Raw genomic sequence first — 21803 nt, 5'->3', positions numbered from 1 at the left:
GGAGAGAGAGTAGGTCAGGCTGTTCATAGGTAAAAAATATATATGTATATATACCCAACATGGAGGACTAGGGAGAGAGAGCCCTCCAAAAGACCTCAGAGCCTCAGGGGCAGACTGACTGGTATATGCTGTAGTAAGAGAAAAATACCTCCTAGATGAGCAGGCAGGGAGGCCTTGCCTTTCTCTGACTAAAGCCTTCTGGAGGCTGTAGCTCAAGATCTTCCAAGTCACCCTGCCACATGGTAACCTTAATGACTGGAGCTTTGCTCTGGGCTAAACTGACTCTCTGGATCTTGGCTAGTAATGGGAGCTATGCTCTCAGGGATGTGGAATGAGGAATGGGAGCAGCAGGAAGGCACCTGACTGTCAAAACCAAAGCAGGGTTGTTCTTGTAGCATGGCTTATGGGGAGGGGAGGAAGGTAGGACCAGGTAAAGACAAGGATGTGAGGAGCCCAGATGGTCTGTAGGGAAGGCTCCAATGGGATGGTCATGTTCAGGGTACCCATATAGTAAATGCAGGCTATGGCATCAAATGTAGCTCATTTTGGCACACATGGTTATTGCCACATATCTTGGTGTTGTGTATTAGAAAGCCTCATGTCCAGGCCTTGGGTATAATCAGCCATGTTGCCCTGACTCTGCTATCTTTCTTTCCCACACAGAGCTCATCTCCTCTCCTGGGTGTAAACAAGTATATCTTACCAAGGATGTAACTGAACATTTTTTTCCTGTGGTGTCTTCCTACTGAGCAACCCAAGATGGCCAGGGTAAGTCAGGACAAGGAAAGAAGCCCCTGATCTTTTTCAAAAATCTGTGAGGCCCCTGTCCATAAGTCTGTTTATCCACCCATCACTCTATCTGATTTGTTACTTCTCCGTCAGTTTTCCTAATCATCCATCTAGAAGAAAATAAAAATGTGTGAGTTGGGGAAAGCAAAGAGTGGGTTTTCTATTAAGTAAAAATTACTTTTTTTTTTTTTTGCTGTTAATCCTTTTAGCAGCAGGTGAATGTGAGTTAAGGTATATTAAGAATTGCTTACTGTAGCTCTAGTTATTCTGCTCTCTCTTATAGCTCTTACTGAAAAATACCAGTACTAGGCTTTTGTTTTATTTTTTATCTTCCTGAGTTGAAATTCATGTTCCCACCTCAGTCTCCCCAGCCTGGATTAAATGGGTTTATTAATCTTGCCTGTATTTAAACACTATCACTTTTTCCTGAATTCCTTAATTTTTTTTATCACTTACAGCTGGCAGCCCTTCTGTTCCTCTTTCCACTAGGGTATCCTTGCCACCACTTTGTATTAATTCACCAATTTACTTACTTGTTCCTGTGTCTGATTTGTGTTGGATGTCTCACAGGGCCTGTGCCAGGCCCTGTGCTGGGTGTTAGGGAGATAGACCCATGTACTCTACCTTCAAGGAATTCATAGTTTAATTAGTAAAACTTTCAGAATTCGTATTAGTTTGGTGACCTGTGTGATTCAGGCACAGATAGGCCAACTTTTCCAAATTTCCCCTTTTCCTGAGGTTTTATATCAGCTCTGGCAAGATATTTGCTTACTAAATGAATTAACATTTGGACTAGGAGAGGCCTAGGTACTCTCAGATCAGGCAGACCTCAAGTGTGGGAGCACAACTCTGAATGCTGGTCTGTACTTGCCCTTTCTTGGCTGCATTTGACCATCTCATTGTGTGTTCCCATATGTGGGCTTTCTCCTCTCTGAAGCACACTGAATTTCCTGCCTTTGCCTGTGCTTTCCCTCTGTTATAACATTTTCCTCCCTTGTCTGCCTGGTGAACCTGCTTGTCATTCAGTATCCAACTCAAATGTTTCCTCTTTGTAAAAACTTACCTGGTTACTCCTAGACTGAGTTTCTGGAAGCCTACCTTGGTTTCCTTAGCATGTGTTGCATCCCTTTTATTACAGCATTACACAGTTAATGCATACCATCCTGTGTGCTATAGATAGTGTGAGGTCAGTTCCTTGGCTTATGCATCTGGGTATCCTTAGCTTCGTCACAGGACTTGTGTGAACAGCCCCCGAGACAGCTGCTGCTGCTGCTGCTCCTTCTCCTTCTTTTCCTCTTCCTTACCCTCCTCCCCGTCCTCCTCTCTTCTCCTCTTCCTTCTTCCTCCTCCTTTTTTGAGACAGGGTCTTCCACTGTTGCCCAGGCTGGAGTGTAGTGGTATGATCTCAGCTCACTAAAGCCTTGACCTCCTAAGCTCAAGTGATCTTCCCACCTCAGTCTCCCCAGTAGCTAATTTTTGTATTTTTTGTGGAGATAGGGTCTCACTATGTTGCCCAGGTTAGTCTCAAACTCCTGGGCTCAAGCAATCCTCCTGCCTTGGCCTCCCAAAGTACTGGGATTATAGGTATGAGCCACCATACCTGACGTAGCCACTGTTCTTTTGCTCACAAAGGATGCTTCCTTTCACAAGCCCTGACATATTACTCCCAGATAGCTCTCCAGAATAGACTACACTCCAAAATAGTAGAGGAATAGGCCTGCAGGACCCCAGTTTTTAGAGCATTTGCCACTTGTGTAGGCAGACCTAAATGAGAATATTGCCAGTAACTCCAGAACTCTCTGCTTCCAGAACTGCTCCGAGTGCAAGGAGAAGAGGACAGCACATATCCTTTGCACCTACTGCAATCGCTGGCTGTGTAGCTCTTGCACAGAGGAACACCGACACAGCCCTGTCCCTGGGGGCCCGTTCTTTCCTCGGGCCCAAAAAGGATCTCCAGGTACTAATCTCACCTCTCCCCACCCACTTCCATGCTCTAAAGCAGGGCTGAACCTTAGGATCCCTGGAGAATAACTCTCTGATCTTGTTTCCCTGCTGGGAAAGAAAGAAGAGACAGTCTCAGAGCCTTTCCCAAAGGAAGTCTTCTTCAGAGTTGGAGTGACTCACTCTAGTCCCTCCTTGTTGGGGGCAGGGGTGGATGAGTGTGGATAAAATGGTACAGGGAGGAAAGTGTTGAATTATTGTTGAAGCTAGCTGAGATTTCACCTCTAGAGCAATCATGCCACACTTCTAATTTAGTTACTTAGTTAACTTAGTCTGGATCAGGGCTTGTCCATTTGTCTATCCAGCACCATCTATTTTATTTTTATTTTTATATTTTTTGAGATGGAGTCTCACTCTGTCACCCAAGCAGGGGTACAATGCACAATCTCAGCTCATTGCAACCTCTGCCTCCTAGGTTCAAGCGATTCTCCTGCCTCAGCCTCCTGAGTAGCTGGGATTACAGGCATGAGCCACAATGCCTGGGTACTTTTTGTATTTTTAGTAGCGATGGGGTTTTTCCACGTTGCCCAGGCTGGTATTGCACCCCTGACCTCGGGTGATCCATCCACCCTAGCTTACAGTGCTAGGATTACAGGCGTGAGCCACTGCGCCTGGCCACCATCTGTTTTTAATAACAATCTTCTTGAGAGTCTTTTCTCAAGGCCCTTGAATTGTGGGAGGGGTTCTACATCTGTCAAATCCACAGGAACCAGAGTTCATGATCCATGTGATCTAGCCTGGAGCCTGGCAAGGCTGGTTTCAGCTCCGTTAAAAACAAAATCCTGATTAATGAACAGGTTGAGGTTAACTGTGAAGAATTCATTATTCTGCAGGAGATCTATGTGGAGTAGTAGCAAGTGCCTTCTTTAACCTCTGCCAGGTAATGGGATGTTGGGCCTTGATGGTGTACTACTTTTGGACAACTGGGCAAATCCAGCCAAGCTAAGCCCAAAATTCTCCTTGTGCCTCTGGAAAGGCATCTGTTTTACCACCTTCCCCCAAGTTCTGTGTCTCTGCAGTGTCTTCTGAAGGCTGAGGGCTGTGCAGCAAAGCTTAACTGAGAGGTCTGTCTACCTGAGCAAGAGAGGCCCACTTTCTCCATCTTCTCTGGCAGGAGTGAATGGTGGTTCTGGAGACTTCATCTTGTACTGTCCTCTACACACACAGGAAGTGCTCAAGCTATTCTGCGAGACATGTGATATGCTCACATGCCATAGCTGCCTAATGGTGGAACATAAAGAACACAGGTGGGGCTGACAGACTGCCTGAAATGGGCTGGGGAGGGCTCTGGACTTCTTACTTGTGAGAGCTCTGGGGCTCCCCATTCATCAAAATCTTTTCTCTGCCCAAGACAACCTGCAGCCCCTGGGCTGAAGTTTTTCTCTGCTCCTATTGTGGGACTTCTCTGGAAAAGGCCTACTGGGCCAAGAGCCTGTGGTGCCTTAGACTTCCCCTAGAAGCCATCATAGCTTCCATGGGTCTGGCTGAGACAGTGCCCTGTGGAGATTCCTGCTTGGTTGGCATGTTCAAAGTAGGACTCAGCCCTTCTCAGCCTTTTCTCTGCCTCATCCCTTAGGTGCAGACATGTTGAAGAAGTTTTGCAAAACCAGAGGATGCTTCTGGAAAGTGTGACTACACAGGTGGCACATAAGAAATCCAGTCTACAGACATCTGCAAAGCAAATTGAGGACAGGTAGTACAGCTAGTGCCTTGCCAGTGCTGGAAATGCTCTGTTCGTTCACACCTGGAGTTCCAACACCAGGCCATCAGATGTAGTGCCTGTGAAGAGCACATGTGGTTAAGCAGATGTAGACATATGTCCTAAAAGGCATATGTCTTGGCCTTAGAGGTCTGAGGGCCAGGGAGTTGTCATCAAGTCATCACTTGGTGACTGAGGCCAAGCTAGGTCAGGATGATCAGAGTGAGCTGGCCCAAAGCATACACCTTATGAACTAGCCGGAAGTCAGTGCTTGAGAACAAGGGTACCAAGCAGACACTCAGGAAGAGAGAGCTCATTATGTGGCGGGCACTGGCTTGGGTATTATGTATGCATTATTTTGTTCAGTTCTTGCCATTCTTTCCGTCAGGGATTATCTCCATTTTACTAAGGAGGAGACTGAGGTTCACAGAGGATAGGTAACTTGTCTGAGATCATACAACTGGACAGTGACTGGGCTGGGTTTGGACGTTAGGTCTGTGGTGACTTCAAAGCCCGTGCTTTTTAAGTTTTTAAAAATAGCTTCATTGAGATATAATCTACACGTCATAAAATTATTCTTTTAAAATGTATAATTCATTGGCCTTTAGTATGTTCACAGAATTGTGCAACTGTACATAATTACCGTCTACTTTTAGAACATTTTAATCTCTCTTAGAAGAAGCCACATAAACATTATTAGTCATTCCCCATTCCCCCAACACCCCCCTGGCCCTCAAAACCACTAGTCTACTTTCTGTCTCTTTTTACCTCATGGCAACATTTATTGAAGCATCCTCCATTTAAAGATAACAACAAGTTAAAATAAATCATTCCCATACTTTCTCTTTTAGTCCTACCTCTAGTGCTGTGTCAACTGGTAGGCTACTGGTTGACCTGGGTATAGACTTGAGGTTTACCTAGAGAAAACCAAGCTGAACTTTGGGCCATTGGCTCACTTAGATCAAGTGCGCTGGGTCGTACAAAAGGGGGGATGGTGAAGGAAGATTCTCTCTCTCTCTCTCTATGTATATGTGTGTGTGTGTGTGTGTGTGTGTATATGTGTGTGTGTATATATATATATATATATATACATATTTGGTGTCTGCTGGGCCCTGATCTCAATAGGCAGCCTCCAGGTTGGTTCTTATGTTTGCTGTCTCTTGGTCCTCATAGGCCATGAGGAAAGCTTACCATGGTTTGTCCTATTGAGTTTACAGGATTTTTGAAGTGAAGCATCAGCATAGGAAGGTGGAAAACCAGATCAAAATGGCCAAGATGGTTCTGATGAATGAGCTGAACAAACAGGCCAATGGGCTTATAGAGGAATTGGAGGTACGTATAGACAGAGGGACCAGATGGTTCAGAAACCATGCACATATCAAACTAGTCCCAGGACCCAGGGAAGCCTAGGCTATAATTCAGATGTGCAGCTTCCATAGCTGTCTGCTGCTCCCTGTATTTCAAAATGTCAGTCTAATTTTAGGAGGGTGGCTCATGAAGGGCTGGAAAATCAGTTCAAACTGATTTTTGATGCTATGTCTCTTAGGCAGTCTTTCATCCTTAACTACACAGGGTTATTATAGTCTATAGTCTTGGAAGAGAAAGTCATAAAACAAACCACCTTCTCCACTGATTTATGCACAAGAGATATAGACATTTATTCATTTCCTCATTCATTTATTACTCATTCTATGTTTACACCATACAATCTCCCACCATCTCTCCCTCTCCTTTTCCATCATCCAGCAGCCCATGGCAGCACTCTGTCCTACTGTCATCTCAGGGCTATCATCTCATCTGATCCCATCAGTGACACACAGGCCACCAGACTTCCCAAGCAGGTAGACTACAGTCCAATAACAGGATCAAGGACTCTGTCTTCTCTCTGTACCCAGGGCATTACTAATGAGAGAAAGCAGAAGCTGGAACAACAGTTACAGAGCATCATGGTTCTCAACCGTCAGTTTGAGCATGTGCAGAATTTCATCAACTGGGCTGTCTGCAGCAAAACCAGTGTCCCTTTTCTTTTCAGCAAAGAGCTGGTAAGAGGAATCTCCCAACTCCTCAGCCTGTTCTTGAAGCTTATCAGAGCACCGCCTTTGTCATAAGGGCAATGAGGCAGTCTTTGGAAGTGCCTTTTCTTTTTAGGATGGAAGGAGGAATAAGATAGTGGCTCCATCCATCCTTCAAATTCAATCACTGCTTTTGGGTTAGTAAGTAAACAGTATCTTTAACCAAATGCCACAGTGCAAAGAGGACGCAGGTGCTGAAATTGTCCTGCCCTCCTGAAGGTAGCTCAGTTGGGAAAGTCTGTAGTTCTTTGTTGTAGTTCAGTGATTCAGACATTATCCTGGACATGAGCAATGTGCTGGGCATCTCATAGAAAGTTACTGGGGCTTACATGGGGAGCTAAGAGAAAAGGAGTTGGAGATAAGGTTGAAGTGTGAGACTTGAGAGGATGGCAGTGCCTAGGAAAGGGAGCAAGAATTTTGAGAGAAGTTGATGGAGTTTATATTAGGATACTTTGAATCTCAGGTGCCTATAGAACATCCAAAACCAACTCTAAGCTACCTACCATTAAAAAACTGTTTTAATATATGTGTGTGGAAGTCAGAAGAAAAGTTTGTTTGAAGAAGGAGATGTAGGAGTCACCAGGAAATCAGTGGTATCACCTTGGAAGAGTGTGTGGAGCAAAAAGAGAGAAATACCAGGGAATACCATCATTTTCAGCGTAGACAGAGAAAGAAGATGAGTGGAGGATAGCAAGAAGCAATGGTCAGAGGTCAGAAGCAAAAAAAAGTGTGATATACAGAAATGAACAGAGTTTCCAGTTTTAAGTGGCCCATATGTCAATGCTGCATGGGTGAAAGAAGATGAATAGTGAAGAGCTTCAGATCTGGGAATGAGGCTATTGTCTGAAAGAAGCTCCAGCAAAGTAGAAGGGTCAAAAGCTAGAATCAGGAGACTGAGGATGGGTGGTGAGGAAGTAGAGATGGAAGCAAAAAGAAGAAAAATAAAAATGTAGCCTGAGAAGATGGCAGAGTTGGGGGAAACTTTTTTTTTAAGATTGGAAAACATCTGTACACATGTATATGGGAGAAGAGGCTGTGAAGATAGAGAGAAGGGGTATGTGGTGGGGTAAGTACACTGAAAAAGCAGGAGGAAGGATCTAGAATGAACTGGTGGCCTTAAACACAAGGACAGTCCCTTTGTCTAAGATGGGAGGACAGGAAGGGGACAATGTTGTAGTTAATTTGAGGTAGAAGGGATACAAGTTTGGGGTAATTTGTCCTTTATGGTGTCTTTTTTTCTCTGTGAAATGGAAGGTGATAATAAGAGGGTTAAAACATTGGTAAGTAGCACCAAAGTAAGGATTTTAAACAGTCATTGAGTGAAGTGGAAGAGAAAGATGACAAGAAAAGGAGTGACAACATAAAGGGCTGAGGGGGGCTGCTGAAATTAAGGATCACTGAAATGGCCACAGATAACATGACTTTGGTATGGCTGGATTGCCTAAGGGTAGGAGTTGGCAATGGGGAGGGAATTAGGACACTAGTGATATCATTACTGTAAATGACAGGAAGCTGAGGGGTACTGTGGACTGAAGGAGCAGGGCTTGGAGAGGTTGAAGAACATACTCTGAAAGAGCATAAACTTGTTATGACCAGGGTGGGTTGTTGGAGTTCAAAGGTCTCATAGGTAGAATGGTTCTAAATGACGAATAGGGTCTAGGTATGGTGACTAAACTGAAAACAAGTGAAGGTGGTTGCATGCAAGAGATCAATGAAATAAGAGGCCAAGATGTTAGTTGGGACATTAGTTAACCAGAGGATGGCAGGGTATGTTGGAAACTTGCCAAAGCCCTAGATAAATGGGAGAGTTAGTGACAGGAAATAGATGAAAGTGATGGGAGGGGAAGAGGGCTATTGAATAGGACAGAAGGGTGTTCTACCTGTAAGTGGAAGAACAGCAATGGGGAGCTCAGAAAATGTCTGCCCCCACTAGGCTTTTAAATTGAGGTGATGGTAGAATAAATGGAGCTGCCAGTCAATGTTGTCGTGAAGGAGAATGACAAATCACTTGAGGCCTGAAAAGGATAAGAATGTAGGTGTTGCAGAAGGCTTGATAAGAGAAAAGGGATCAGCTGGGAGGATGGGTGGGCGCTAAGGTGCATGAGAATGAGAATATGGAGGATAACAAGAGGTTAAAGGGCCACGACTTAGCCTTTCAGCCTGTCCAAAGAGTAAGGGAAGGGGAGTTGTTATTTAGGTGCAAGATGCCCAAGTAAATGACCTTTGGTCCTGTTGTCAGATTGTGTTTCAGATGCAGCGATTGCTGGAGACAAGTTGTAACACAGATCCTGGCTCCCCTTGGAGTATCAGATTCACCTGGGAGCCTAACTTCTGGACCAAGCAGCTAGCTTCTCTTGGTGAGCTTATGCCCACCCACCCAGGCCCACTCACCCTGTGGGCTTTGTCCTAATTGCTTATTTACCTTACTGGGTAGGTCAGTATATGCCGAAGAGAAAGCACTCCCTGAGACTGCCAGTGGTCGTGGAATCATTCAGCAAACCTTTTTTTTTTTTGAAAGGGAGGAGGAGAGATTGAGGAATTTAAATAACAATGGCATTATAGGCTTTTGTATCAGGACCAGTTGAAATCTGAGTTTACCATTCTGTATAAATGTCCTGTTACCTTGGTTTTGTTGCTGAGGGGGAGACAAGACAGTCACCCTGCTCTCCAGAATGCTGTGTGGCAGTACAGATGGATGTGTGTCTCTGTGGTCACACAAGAGTACACATGTGTGGGCACAAGCAGGGGCATCTCAGCAACAGTGAGACTGTGTGTGCATGTGGGTGTGTTACACAGACATATCCTTTTGAGTTGAGATGTAAAGCAGATAATTCATGGCCTTGTGCATTTTACTTCCCTGCTGCAATCATTAGTTGGCATTCAGTCTTTAGGCAGAATGTAGACAGCTTGAAGTTGTGCCTGTGTTGACAGACTAACGAGTTTGTTAAACTGATCGCCAGCTGCTGCCTTCATTTGAGGCTGTTGTTAATCTTACTGAAAGTTTGTTGAACTTGGCAAAGTGACAAATGATATGTAGGTTTATTTTCTGCTTCCCTCTTTCCTTTGATTTAACTCAGCAGACCTTTGATAGCCACCTACTCTTGTGTAGGCCCCGTGCTAAGCACTAAAGAACGAAAGATGAATAAAACACACTTTCCTTAAGGACCTCAGACTTCCTGTAAGTAAGCCTCATCAAAATAATGAGATGAAGGAGCCAACTCATTAGACTGAAGAAGCTAACTCATTAGACTCAGTTAGCCATAGATCCACTCATGCACAAGGGACCTAGAGACCTCAGGGGGCAGTGCTGGTGCCTGGCACTGACCTGGTGTATTAGTCTGTTCTCACATTACTGTGAAGAAATACCTGAGACTGGGTAACTTTTAAAGAAAAGAGATTTAATTGGCTCATAATTCTGTAGGCTGTAAAGCAAGCATGATGCTGGAATCTGCTCAGCTTCTGGGGAGGCCTCAGGAATCTTATAGTCATGGCAGAAGTTGAAGATGCGCATCACATGGACAGAGCAGCAAGAAACAGAGCAAGGGTGGAGGTGTTACACACTTCTAAACAATCAGATCTCATGAGAACTCTATCACAAGAACAGCACCTAAGGGATGGTGCTAAACCATTCATGAGGGATCTGCCCCCGTGGTCCAGTGACCTCCTACCAGGAGCCACCTCCAACACTGGGGATTACAATTCAACATGAGATTTGAGTGGGGATGCAGATCCAAATTGTACTACCTGGTATTAGAGCTTCCCTACTCTCTTCCATCCTACTTGCTCAACACACAGTTCCCCACACCTGTATCTGGGGACTTGTTCACTGGTCCCAGACATCACTCTCTACCCTTTGCTACTTTCCAGCATATTCCTTCCCCACCCTAAAGTTGATTCTTTTTGTCAGACTCTGATTGGGCCATTCTGTTAAAAAAAAAAACGAGTGGGTGCTGTTTGAGGGAGCTTATGATTTTCCTAGTGGGACAGAAACAGAGTCACGACAGAACATCTGGTGAAAGCTGAGCTAATTTCTCAAAAATCCTGTACCCCCAAAGCAGCTCCATACAGGTGCTATTACTGGCAGTGTTCTAGACTGAGTCTAGGAGATCAGGGCTTGAATTTCTTAATCTCTGTGCCTGGTACAGGATTGTTGAATGAGGTCTTTTTGTCCCGGGAGAAGGAAGTAGCAAGGTGGGAGCAACTTGAAAAACTTTTGAAAAACTCTCTATTCTGCATTTCCAGGCTGCATAACTACTGAAGGTGGACAACTGTCCCGGGCAGATGCTCCTGCTTATGGAGGCTTACAGGGGCCATCACCCTTTTATCAAAGCCACCAGTCTCCAGTGGCTCAGCAAGAGGCTCTTAGCCACCCTCCACACAAGTTCCAGTCTCCAGCAGTGTGCTCCTCATCTGTGTGCTGCTCCCACTGCTCCCCAGTCTCACCTTCCCTCAAAGGCCAGGTCCCCCCACCCAGCATGCACCCAGCCCACAGTTTTAGGCAGCCCTCTGAGATGGTGCCCCAGCAGCTGGGGTCTCTGCAGTGCTCTGCCCTGCTGCCTAGGGAGAAAGAGCTGGCCTGCAGCCCTCATCCACCAAAGCTGCTGCAGCCCTGGCTGGAAACCCAGCCCCCTGTGGAGCAGGAGAGCATGCCCCAGCGGATGGGGCAGCAGCTGACTTCCCAGCCCGTGTGCATTGTTCCCCCACAGGATGTTCAGCAAGGAGCCCATACCCACCCCACCTTACAGACACCCACTATCCAAGTCCAGTTTGGCCACCACCAGAAGCTGAAGCTCAGTCACTTTCAGCAGCAGCCACAGCAGCAGCTGCCACCTCCAACACCTCCTCTACCTCCCCAACAACAGCCACCCCCACCTCTGCCTCCATCCCAGCATCTGGCTTCTAGTCAGCATGAGAGCCCTCCTGGGCCTGCCTGTTCTCAGAACGTGGACATAATGCATCACAAGTTTGAGCTGGAGGAAATGCAGAAGGACTTGGAGCTTCTTCTCCAGGCTCAACAGCCCAGCCTGCAACTGAGTCAGACCAAATCTCCTCAGCATCTGCAGCAAACCATTGTGGGGCAGATCAACTACATAGTGAGGCAGCCAGCACCTGTCCAGTCCCAGAGCCAGGAGGAGACCCTGCAGGTAAGCATCAGGGTGACTTTGCATAAATACTCTGCCCATCCCAGGATCAATCAGGGAACACAGCCTCCCTGGAAACAGGGCGGTATACAGGAATACAGTTACTTCACCTTAGAGCAGCCTTGAGCTCAACCCTCACATTTCAAAACTACCCTGGGCTCAACCTCCCATCTCAGAAAAGCTCTAGAGAGCATAGTACCCAGTCCCAACTTAGATCTAGGCTCAGTGCTCTCCAGAGTAGCTTGGCTTAGCCCTGTCTTCCTGGATGACAGTAGGGAACCTGCCCACCGATTGTACCTTCTGAGCCATGCTGAACTCCTGCCAGTGCCAGAGCAGAAGGGAGGCTGTCTCTTGTCATATCCCTAGATCCCTTGCCAGACCTTAGGAATCCCAGACAGGGGGAAGGGCAGAGCTTAAGGAGTAGAGTGAGGATCCATGTTAGATGCTGTGCAGTATTTTATAATACTGCACAGGTATAGACTTAAACATTTTTACCTCTACTAAGCTGGGAATGTTTATTTGTTTGTTTGTTTCTGAGACAGAGTTTCACTCTTGTTGCCCAGGCTGGAGTGCAATGGCGTGATCTCAGCTCACCGCAGCCTCCGCCTCCCAGGCTCAAGTGATTCTCCACCACTATGCCTGGCTAATTTTTTGTATTTTTAGTAGAGACACAGTTTCTCCATGTTGGTCAGGCTGATCTCGAACTCCCGATCTCAAGTGATTGGCTCACCTCGGCCTCCCAAAGTGCTGGGTACAGGTGTGAGCCACTGTGCCTGACCTTAAGCTGGGTATTTTTTATATGCACCATATCATTTATCCTATCAACAATGTTGTTTGGTAGGCATTACCATCTGTGCTTTATAGGTGTATAAATGAGAGGTAGAGGAGGCTAGCAGTCTGTCTGCATATCATACAACATTGAGAGGTAGAGCTAAGACTTGGATCCAGGTCTGCTGACATTTCTGTAATGCCACATAAGAAGTCTTCTTCTCTCTGTAGGAGGATATTGGATGCTGCTCCTCTTTTTCTCAGCCAAAAGACAGTTGAAGAGGTGCAGTTTGTACCCTGGGATCTTTGCTGCTTTTCACGTCTTCATTCTTAGCTCTTGATTTTCTTTTTTACCCCCAGAACACCTGTTCTATCTTCTTCTCTCTACCCTTCTCTCACCTTTTCTATAGTGGTATCCCCTTTAAATCTGTAATCACATTTTTATCTTCAAAGCAGCTTTACAGATTTTTACTTTATTATAGAATATAAGGCCTCACATATATGCTTCAGTACTGGCAACTTCAGATCATGCTTCAGTGTCTTCCTCTGAGGCCCAGTTCTTTTGAGGAGATATAGAATAATCCATGTGATGGCAGAGAAGGGTCTAGGGTTCATAGAGCGCCACAAGCTAAAATGTAAGTCAAAAGTAGGTTATGATTGCTAAAGTGAACATCACAAAATTAGCTCAAAGTTCTATCCTAAGACTTTTGCACTAGCATGTAGTCTTTGGAAGAGTTGGGATAAGAGTATTTTTCTTTTTGGAAAATAAGCAGTCCACAGTATGTAGGTGGTTATGATGGGCAGGGCAGGGTGGGTTCTAGCCTTTGTTGCCACTGCTGCTGCAACAGCAGTACTGCTGCTACACTCTCTGCAGTAAAACCCACCCAAATTCTTATTTTCTTCTCCAGGCTACAGATGAGCCCCCAATATCCGAGGGCTCAAAATCGGCTCTCCCTCTTGACAAGAATACTACTGCTGCCTTGCCCCAGGTGTCTGGGGAAGAAGCCCCTCCCAGTGTCCCCCAAGTGGACAGCACCATCCAGAACTCCTCTCCAAATATGGTGAGAAAGGTACTAAAGGAGCCTGTTTTCCCTGACCACATGGAACCCACTGCTGGCCAAGGCCCTGGGCACCTGGAGGAGGAGGATAGGGTGGGGGGAGGAGTGTCTCTGTTCCATCCCTGGATGCTACACAGCTCTGATTCATGCCTTCTCTCCTAGTGAGTCAACAACATAGATCTTCCTCATCACCCATTTCTACTCCCCCACACACAATGGGGCCTATTGGGCTTTGTGCAGAGTAGAAGGGGGAAGGGAAAGAAGGCCAATTTATTAAACACATACTCTGTGTTTGGAACTGTGTATGCTGCTTCACGAGCATTAACTCACCTCACCTCCAACAGTTGTGGAAGTGAGCATCCCCTATTGTATAGCTAGGGAAACTGAAGTCCAGGGCCCTACAGCTAGTAGAAGAGAGAGCTGAGGTTTTAAAACAGATCAGTTAGAATCCAAAGCTTGAACTTCCCTCTGCAATGAAGATGGGGAATATATTTTGTGTGGCCACCACAACCCAGAGTTAACTGACCTTAAGATTTGATTCAGTGAAATTTGTTGGGTGAGTGGTCTGCAGGGATGTTCTGCAGAGGTAGATGAGTAGCTGAGACACTGAGATCTCTTGAAGATGAGCACTTGGAGACCTTTCTGTCCACCCACCTACAGCTTGCTAAAAGTGTTCGCTTACTCTGGACATAACCCAGAACCCTACAAATCCTCAACTGTCTATTCTTACCGCTGCCCCTTCACCCCCAACCCCTGTCATATGTCTAGCCGGAGCCTCAGTGCTGTGCTATGTCCTCCACCTATTTTATCTAGTGCCCCTTGGTCCTGTTCCACTTACCCTATTGCCTTCTGTGGCCTGGTGCCCTCAGCCCTCCAGTGCCTCCACCCAGCCCTGGACTTGAAGCTCTGTCAGATATTCTGAACCCTCTCTGCCTGTAGCCTCAGCCCTGTTGCATCCCTCTGGCCCTGCAGCGCAGCTATGCTGGTTGCTCAGTGTACCTGCCCCTCACCAAGTTTGCCTAACTATACCATTGCAGTGCATGTCTTAAATCAGTCAGTCTCAATAGTATTTGAGAAGAGTTTAGAAAAAAGATGGGATGGCAAAAATGAAATGTCAACTTGGAAATTGCTAGTGACTCTCTAGGCTTTTTGTCTGTTCCTGTCCTACCCTGTTGAAAATGGCTTGGCGTAGAGGCCCTTGAGGTACTGTAGATTGGCCCTTTGTGGCTCTTAGATGTTTAACTTCTTGTATTTGGGCCAGCCACCTAATCATTCATCCATTTGTTTATTCATTGAACGTTTTATATATATAGTATACATACACACATACATATATATGTATATGTATATACACATTAATCTCCAAGTATGTGCCGCATATTCTGCTAGGTGCCAGGCATACATTGGTGAATAAGATTGTCCCATGCTGGAGATTACTGGCTAGTGAAAGAAACAGTTAAGCAACAATAATAAATTGTGGTAAAGTGCTGTCATAGTCATTGTGGTATACCCCAGTGGAACACCAAGCTCTGGGAGAGGGGGCTGTTGACAGAAGATTTCTTAGAGGACATTATTTTAAGCTGACATTTCAAAGAGGAGAAGCTGGTCTAGTAAAGGGTGGAGGGATAGAACAAAGAGTCAAAAGGAATGGCAACTAGGAAGCTTCAGGAGTGAGAGAAAGCCTGGGGCAATTAGGGGGGCTTCAGATAATTTTTAATTTGACTTGATAGGATCACAAGATGCACTGAGGAATGGGATGGATTGAAACCAGAGGGGTTATAAGCCTTATAAATTATAATTTGGGGTTGGGATTCAGTCCTGGGGGCTGTGAGGAGTAAATAAAGGACTTCCAGAAAGGGGGAACATGGTTTGAATTAAATTGGAAAGATCACTTTAGCTTTAGTAAGGAAGACCAGAATAGAACAGAGGAGAAACAGCAGGCTGAATGAAATCAGTAGCAGTGGGAATAAAGAGGAAGCAAATATTTCAAGAGATATCAGATCATATTAGTCCTAGTCTCAGTGTCTGATTGATGATAGGTAAGGCAGACAAAGCCCTTTGGCTTATTACCCGGGTGTTTCCCCATGTTCCCATCCCAGTGGATTTGTCTTGACCCACTGGGATAGGAGCATGGGGAAAAGGGCATATTTAGGGGAAGAAGTTAAGTTTTGAATTATTGATGTTCTTTTATAGAGGACACATTAGAAGATGACCTGAAGGCAGCTAGTTCTAGATGTCAGTAGTTCAGAAGCAAGCATGAGAATTGCTGTTACCAGCCAACAGGTTCTTCCTGCCTGCTGCACAAATGAAGACTGTGGCACTGCAGTAGAGAAAGAGTTTAGTTGATGTGAGGCTGGGATTTTTAAAAGGCAGTTTGGGGAAGGGGTGGCTAGAAATGGGTGCTTGCTGCTGATTGGTTGGGATGGAGATGAAATTGTGGGTGAAAGCTGTCCACTTCAGCTAAGTTGCTTCTGGGTGGGCCACAGGAGTGGGATTGATGGGTCTGGGTAAAGCCATGGATGTCAGACATGCTCAGAACTTGAAAAGATATCTCAAAAGGCCAATCTACAGTAGGCCCAGGAATGATTAAGGGAAAGGCAAGGGTTGGGGAGGGTAGGTTAGATCAGATCTTTTTCACTGTCATAATTTTCTCACTTATATCATTTTTGCAAAGGTGATTTCATTGCCAGTGCTTAGTTGTAGTGGAAGCCATGCAGAAAATGCTGCTTCTCATTTGATGAGGTTAAGTTCTGTTCCTATACACAGAGCAGAGGAAAGGAGCTGAGTCACATGCATGGAGTCAATGCTGCCTGTGTGAATGGCCCACAGGGTTTTCTTGGCAGCAAGGGGTGCTGCCCTCTTGTGTGACTGCAAGTTGGCAATGGGGTTAGCAAAGGTCCTAGGAACTCTAACTTCTCATTTTGAGCTTCTCCTGCCCCTTATTAAAAGAGGTTCCTGTAGAGGTTTGGAGGGTCAGATGGCCTGGCATTCTTCAGGTGTTTCATAGGCTTTTCATGGCTTGAACTCCCAGAAAAAGGATCCTCAAGTTTGTCATCCTGGCTTAGAGGAACCTTTGGGTTGGCAGAGAGAGATCAACCCTGACAGTGAGAGCCACTGGTTGTACACAAAACTACTGCAATAAGGAAAAGGGCTTTGTATTTGAGGGAATTTGTTGCCTTGGAGCTGAGATTGGGCAGGGTGGAGGGCATAAAGCTCAAGGATAGCCAACAACATTTTGATAATACTTTGTATAGTATCGTTCTAATTTTTTCATACATTTTTATATGGATTATTTAATTTTATCTCTTTATCCTAGCAATGCTATGAGGAAGCCTCTTTCTCATTCCCCTTTGAAAGATGTGGTAACTGAGACACAGAGGTTAAGTGATCCACCTAAGAGTTATGCAGCCAACCCATTGGACAATGTTAGGACCAAAACACACATCCTTGACGGCTCTGTGTTCAATGACTAGGTTAAATTGCTCTTCTTTCTGCACCACAGTGGGAGAAATAGGACTCCATTTGGCCTCTCACCTGCTGTATTGTCCTGTCTTCATAATTCTTGAAGTAGCCTGAGGCCTTGTTGGGGAGAGGTCTTAGGACCCAGACTAGTTTGGTATCGGTTGTCTTTATCCAGTAAAGGTGTTTTGGCCTCCAGCCCACTCCTGACCTGTACTGGCTTGTGAGTGCCAGGAAAGTCAGAAGAATCTATTTGAAGGTCACAGACCAGAAGAACCTGTGGCATCAGGCACCTTTCTAAGAGTTCTACACTGACTGTATATCACCATAAGAGGACTTTTGGTGAAACAGAGCATCTGTGCACAAGTACCTTGGAGCTGGTGCTAGTCTGGTCTTCAGATTGCTGCTGAAAATGAGATGTGAAAGTTCTAGAAACTGTGCCTGTGTGAATGGCCCACAGGGTTTTCTTGGCAGCAAGGGGTGCTGCCCTCTCGTGTGACTGCAAGTTGGCAATGGGGTTAGCAAAGGTCCTAGGAACTCTTTCTAGTGGCTTAAGCTCTGCAACCACTTTTGGATGCATTTTGACATTTGTCTGGCACCCGCTGTTGCCTAAGCTTCCTAATCTTGGTCCAGCCACTCTGAAAGAAAGACCGTGGCTACAACCCTGCAACAACAACCCGTACATCTCAAGTGAAACTGGGAGACATTTTGATGGCTTCATTTCATGCTTCTGAACCAGTCAACTGCTGAAAAATACACACAAGCATTTCCTTAAAGGAACTGGCCAGGCACGGTGGCTCACACCTGTAATCCCAGCATTTTGGGAGGCTGAGACAGGCTGATTGTTTGAGCTGAACAGCTCAAGAACAGCCTGGACAACATGGTGAAACACAGTCTCTACAAAAAACACAAGAAAATTAGCCAGGCATGGTGGTGCATGTCTGTGGTCCCAGCTACTCAGGAGGTTGAGGCATGAGAATTTCTTGAGTCTGGGAGGCAGAAGTTGTAGTGAGCCGAGATCGCACTACTGCACTCTAGCTTGGGTAACAGAACAAGACTGTTTAAAAAAAATAAAAAGCTCTCATGGAGACAAAGCTGTAGGTGTCACAGAAAGCCCTATCTGAGTCCCAGTTCACCTTCAAGAGGGACTTTTCTTCTGCTGTTCGTAACATAGCCCCAGATCTTCAAGAGAGGACTTCAAAGCCACCAGCATGCTGCTTATGGCTTAGGAGTCTGAGATGTATTTCCTGTAAATGATACAGAAGCAGTAGGCATTCCTGTGATCTAGATTATTAACAGTGATACAGAGGAGTAAAGGATAATGACTTAGGCAGATAATATTTATACCATTATCAAAGCATTTTGATTCCTGATCTCTTAATTTGAGTCTTATAAAAACTCAGTGAGATTTACATTAACCTGTATAGGAGGAAATGAAAACCCAGAGCTGGACAATGACTTGCTTAAACTCATTAAACTCTGGTAACTGTGAGGAAATACCAGGCATCCTGCCTCCATAGTCTCCAAAGCTACTGCTATGGATCAGATTGTGGATCCTCAACCTCAGGAACAATCGCTTAGCCCTGACAGCAGCATTTGCTCACGTGTTCCCGGAGCCTGGTGAAGTTTTCTTAGGGTGCAGCCTGTATCCTGGTCAGCGTCTGCTGAATTGTACACTCTTTCTACTCAGGAGTCAGGCCAAACATTCCCCAAATCTGGCTCCTCAACTTAGCATACTCTAAGAAGCCTGTCTCCTTACTTCTATCCTGATTTCATTCACCATCCAAACCTAAGATCTTTGTCTAGGTCTCCTGGCCCATGAGAAATCAAGTTCTTGCTCCTATCTGTTTAATAAGACAGAATAGTGTGTCAAGTGTTTTAGAAGTACTCCCATTCAAAATAATGTTTTAAGTCAGTTTCTTACACTGGCCTGGGAAAAATACCTCTGACCAAATTCTCCTGAGTCTTCCAGCCTTGGGGTTTGAGGATTCCACTCATTTGGCTTTCACTTCAGACTTACTAGAATCCATTTACTCTTTTCCTCTTTCTTCAGCCTCAGACTCTGGGATCCTCTTTGCTTTTCTGTCCTCCCTGGATTATCAGGGTACAGGGCACTCTTCACCTCTTCTCTCTTCACCACCCATGAACCTTTTCCCATTTGACTTTGCTAAGTTATCATATATTTACATAGCTACATCGATAGTGACAGCTTTAAATAGTACAAGCGCTTTCTGTTGAGATGAGGAACACTCATTGTCAGCAAGAGCAAGAACTTTGCCATTAAAAATCAACATGTGAGGGGCAGGCACAGTGGCTTACACCTGTAATCCCAGCACTTTGGGAGGCTGAGGCAGGCAGATCACTTGAGGTGAGGAGTTCAAGACCAGCAGCCTGGCCAACATGGTGAAACCCCATCTCTACTAAAAATACAAAAATTAGCTGGGCATAGTGGTGGGCACCTGTAATCCCAGCTACTTGGGAGGCTGAGGTAGGAGAATCACTTGAACCCAGGAGGCAGAGGTTAAAGTGAGCTGAAATTGCCCAAGTGCACTTCAGCCTGGGTGACAGAGCAAGACTCTGTCACAAAAAAAAAAAAAAAAAAGTGAAACTACTTACTAGAAAGATTTGTCCCTTCCTCAGCCATCTGATACTGTTGTTTAAAGATCTGCTACTGTTAAACCAGTCCACTTAGTCTTGAAGCTTTTGAAGCATTCACATTTTTTTTTTTTTTTTTTTTTTTGAGACGGAGTCTTCTCTGTTGCCAGGCTGGAGTGCAATGGTGCAATCTCAGCTCACTGCAACCTCTGCTTCCCAGGCTTAAGCCATTTCCTGCCTCAGTCTCTTAAGTAGCTGGGACTACAGGTGTGTGCCACCACACCCAACTAATTTTTGTATTTTTAGTAGAAGGGGGTTTCACCATGTTGGTCAGGATGTTCTTGATCTCTTGACCTTGTGATCTGCCCACCTCAGCCTCCCAGAGTGCTGGGATTATAGGCGTGGGCCACTGCACCCAGCTAGTTTTTGTATTTTTAGTAGAGACAGGGTTTCACCATGTTGGTCAGGCTGGTCTTGAACTCCTGACCTCAGGTGTTACACCTGGCATATTCACATATTTTGAGGATTTAATTCATAAATCTGTTTTCCTCTCTCTTGTTTCCTTAGCTAGAGTGAAGGCCTTCAGTGTGTTTCCAAGACATAACTCCCAAATCTTTGGTCTCTTTTTCTATTGCATATTTACACAGTGGTCAGTTTCTGATGACTTTAACCACTAGGACAAAAACCTGAAACCAGAAGTGACCAGGCAAAGCTTTGGAGCAGCAACAAAAACAGCCCATCACAAAACCCACGCATTATGTTCTGTAGGAGATACATATATGGTTAAATATATGGTTTTCTTGGGAAAATTTTCGTTTAACTTCATTATAGTAGTAAGGAGAGTAGAAGCAGGGAGTCAAGATTTCCATAAAGGCAGCTAAAAAGGGAGAAGACAAGAAACATCACCTGGAAAAGTGCCACAGGATGAGATCATTCTCTGAAAGAACAAGCTAAGCCCTACGTCCTTAGAAGTTCCCAAAAGCATCACTGAATTGCTTACTTGTTCATCAAAATTCCTTGATATCACTAAGAAATGTCTCCTTAGGCTCCTTATGCTCTGTTTAATAAGACAGAAGAGTGTGTAAAGTGTTTTAGAAGTACTCCCATTTGAAATAATGTTTTTAAGCCAATTGCATTTTGTTATTGAAAGAGGTATGTTTCAGATAAATGGAAAATTAATTTATGTGGAACACCACCCTATCTGCACTACTTTATCCCCAGCAATATTATCTTTATGTAAGAACCTGAAATTCATATTAAATTCAGGGCATGTGCACTAAGTGTCTGTTTATTGATTTTTTAAATCACTGCTTACTAGGGCACTAGCTTTCTAACTACTGGCAGAGAATCAAGACCAGCCAGCTGGTTTTCAAGGCTGGGCCCAGATTCCTAGTCTTGGACCTATATGAGCTTTGGAAATCTGGGTAATCACTCTGTGTCTCAATTTCCCTTCCTGTTAAAATGAAAGAGCAATGTTTACTCCGAACTTTGACAATACCATGTGGCGATCATTAGAATAATAATGTTAACACACTGGACTCTAGAAATGCATCTGGGTGGTAAGGGTAAGGAGAGAGAGAGAGAAGGCATCAGTTAACAGAGCACAGATCAAGCAGAAGTCAAGTTAGACAGCTGCAGGGTCACATAGGTGACTAGTCGCAGAGTTTCAAAGTCAGATAATTCAGGGAGGTTGTAGGTCAGGCAAGTTGTCAAGTCAGGTGATAAAAACAGGTAGGTTAAATAGGTTAATTGAATCTCTTAAATAAATAGGTGAGGTAATTTCAGGTAAGTCAGACAGGTGGCAGACAAAGATAAGGAGACAAACGGCTAAGAGGCAAGAAGAGGAGAGGGATGGGGATAGGAACAGTTTGGGGGAAGGGAGATGAGGAGCGAGAGGAGATGCTAGTTAAGGGAGGTAAGAGGGGCTCTGTAGCCTCAGGGTTGTCTCCCTTCATCCAAAGATGACCTGAGCAGATTATCAGAGTGAATGTGTTTTGGCATTTTGACTCTTCCTCTCTGAACTAGAAAATAGTTTATTTTCAGTTGTGAATCCCAAAACACACACTTTCCTTCATGAAATCTGGAGGTTTTTTATGTGAAGATGAAGTCAAGGTGTCAGTTGCATAGTTGACAGCCTAGAAACCTCAGTGATAATCCTCTACAGACTTTCTGTAGCTAGAAATACACCTTTACCTCCTGTCATTTGACCTCTCAACAATTC

At 45.0% G+C, this 21803-nt stretch overlaps 1 protein-coding gene across 10 annotated transcripts in view; it reads left to right on the top strand.

The window, feature by feature from the left end:
* The window catches only part of TRIM66 (tripartite motif containing 66), a 63975-nt gene that overhangs the window by 29407 nt on the left and 12765 nt on the right, over nt 1-21803 (top strand). For 8 of the 10 annotated variants that reach the window (XM_035265716.3, XM_078340449.1, XM_035265715.3 and 5 more), the window contains 9 exons: nt 664-768; nt 2599-2746; nt 3905-4037; nt 4367-4483; nt 5707-5821; nt 6385-6531; nt 8801-8918; nt 10804-11705; nt 13379-13540. In XM_035265716.3, coding sequence (XP_035121607.3) covers nt 760-768; nt 2599-2746; nt 3905-4037; nt 4367-4483; nt 5707-5821; nt 6385-6531; nt 8801-8918; nt 10804-11705; nt 13379-13540 — 1851 coding nt within the window. In that variant the 5' untranslated portion in view covers nt 664-759. The remainder of the gene's footprint in view (nt 1-663; nt 769-2598; nt 2747-3904; nt 4038-4366; nt 4484-5706; nt 5822-6384; nt 6532-8800; nt 8919-10803; nt 11706-13378; nt 13541-21803) is intronic. The other 2 variants (XM_035265720.3, XM_035265717.3) reach the window with 1 other exon arrangement.

Source organism: Callithrix jacchus, chromosome 10 (assembly GCF_049354715.1).
Source record: "Callithrix jacchus isolate 240 chromosome 10, calJac240_pri, whole genome shotgun sequence".
Taxonomy (NCBI): Eukaryota; Metazoa; Chordata; class Mammalia; order Primates; family Cebidae; genus Callithrix; species Callithrix jacchus.
This window is presented reverse-complemented; position numbering and strand designations above follow the sequence as displayed.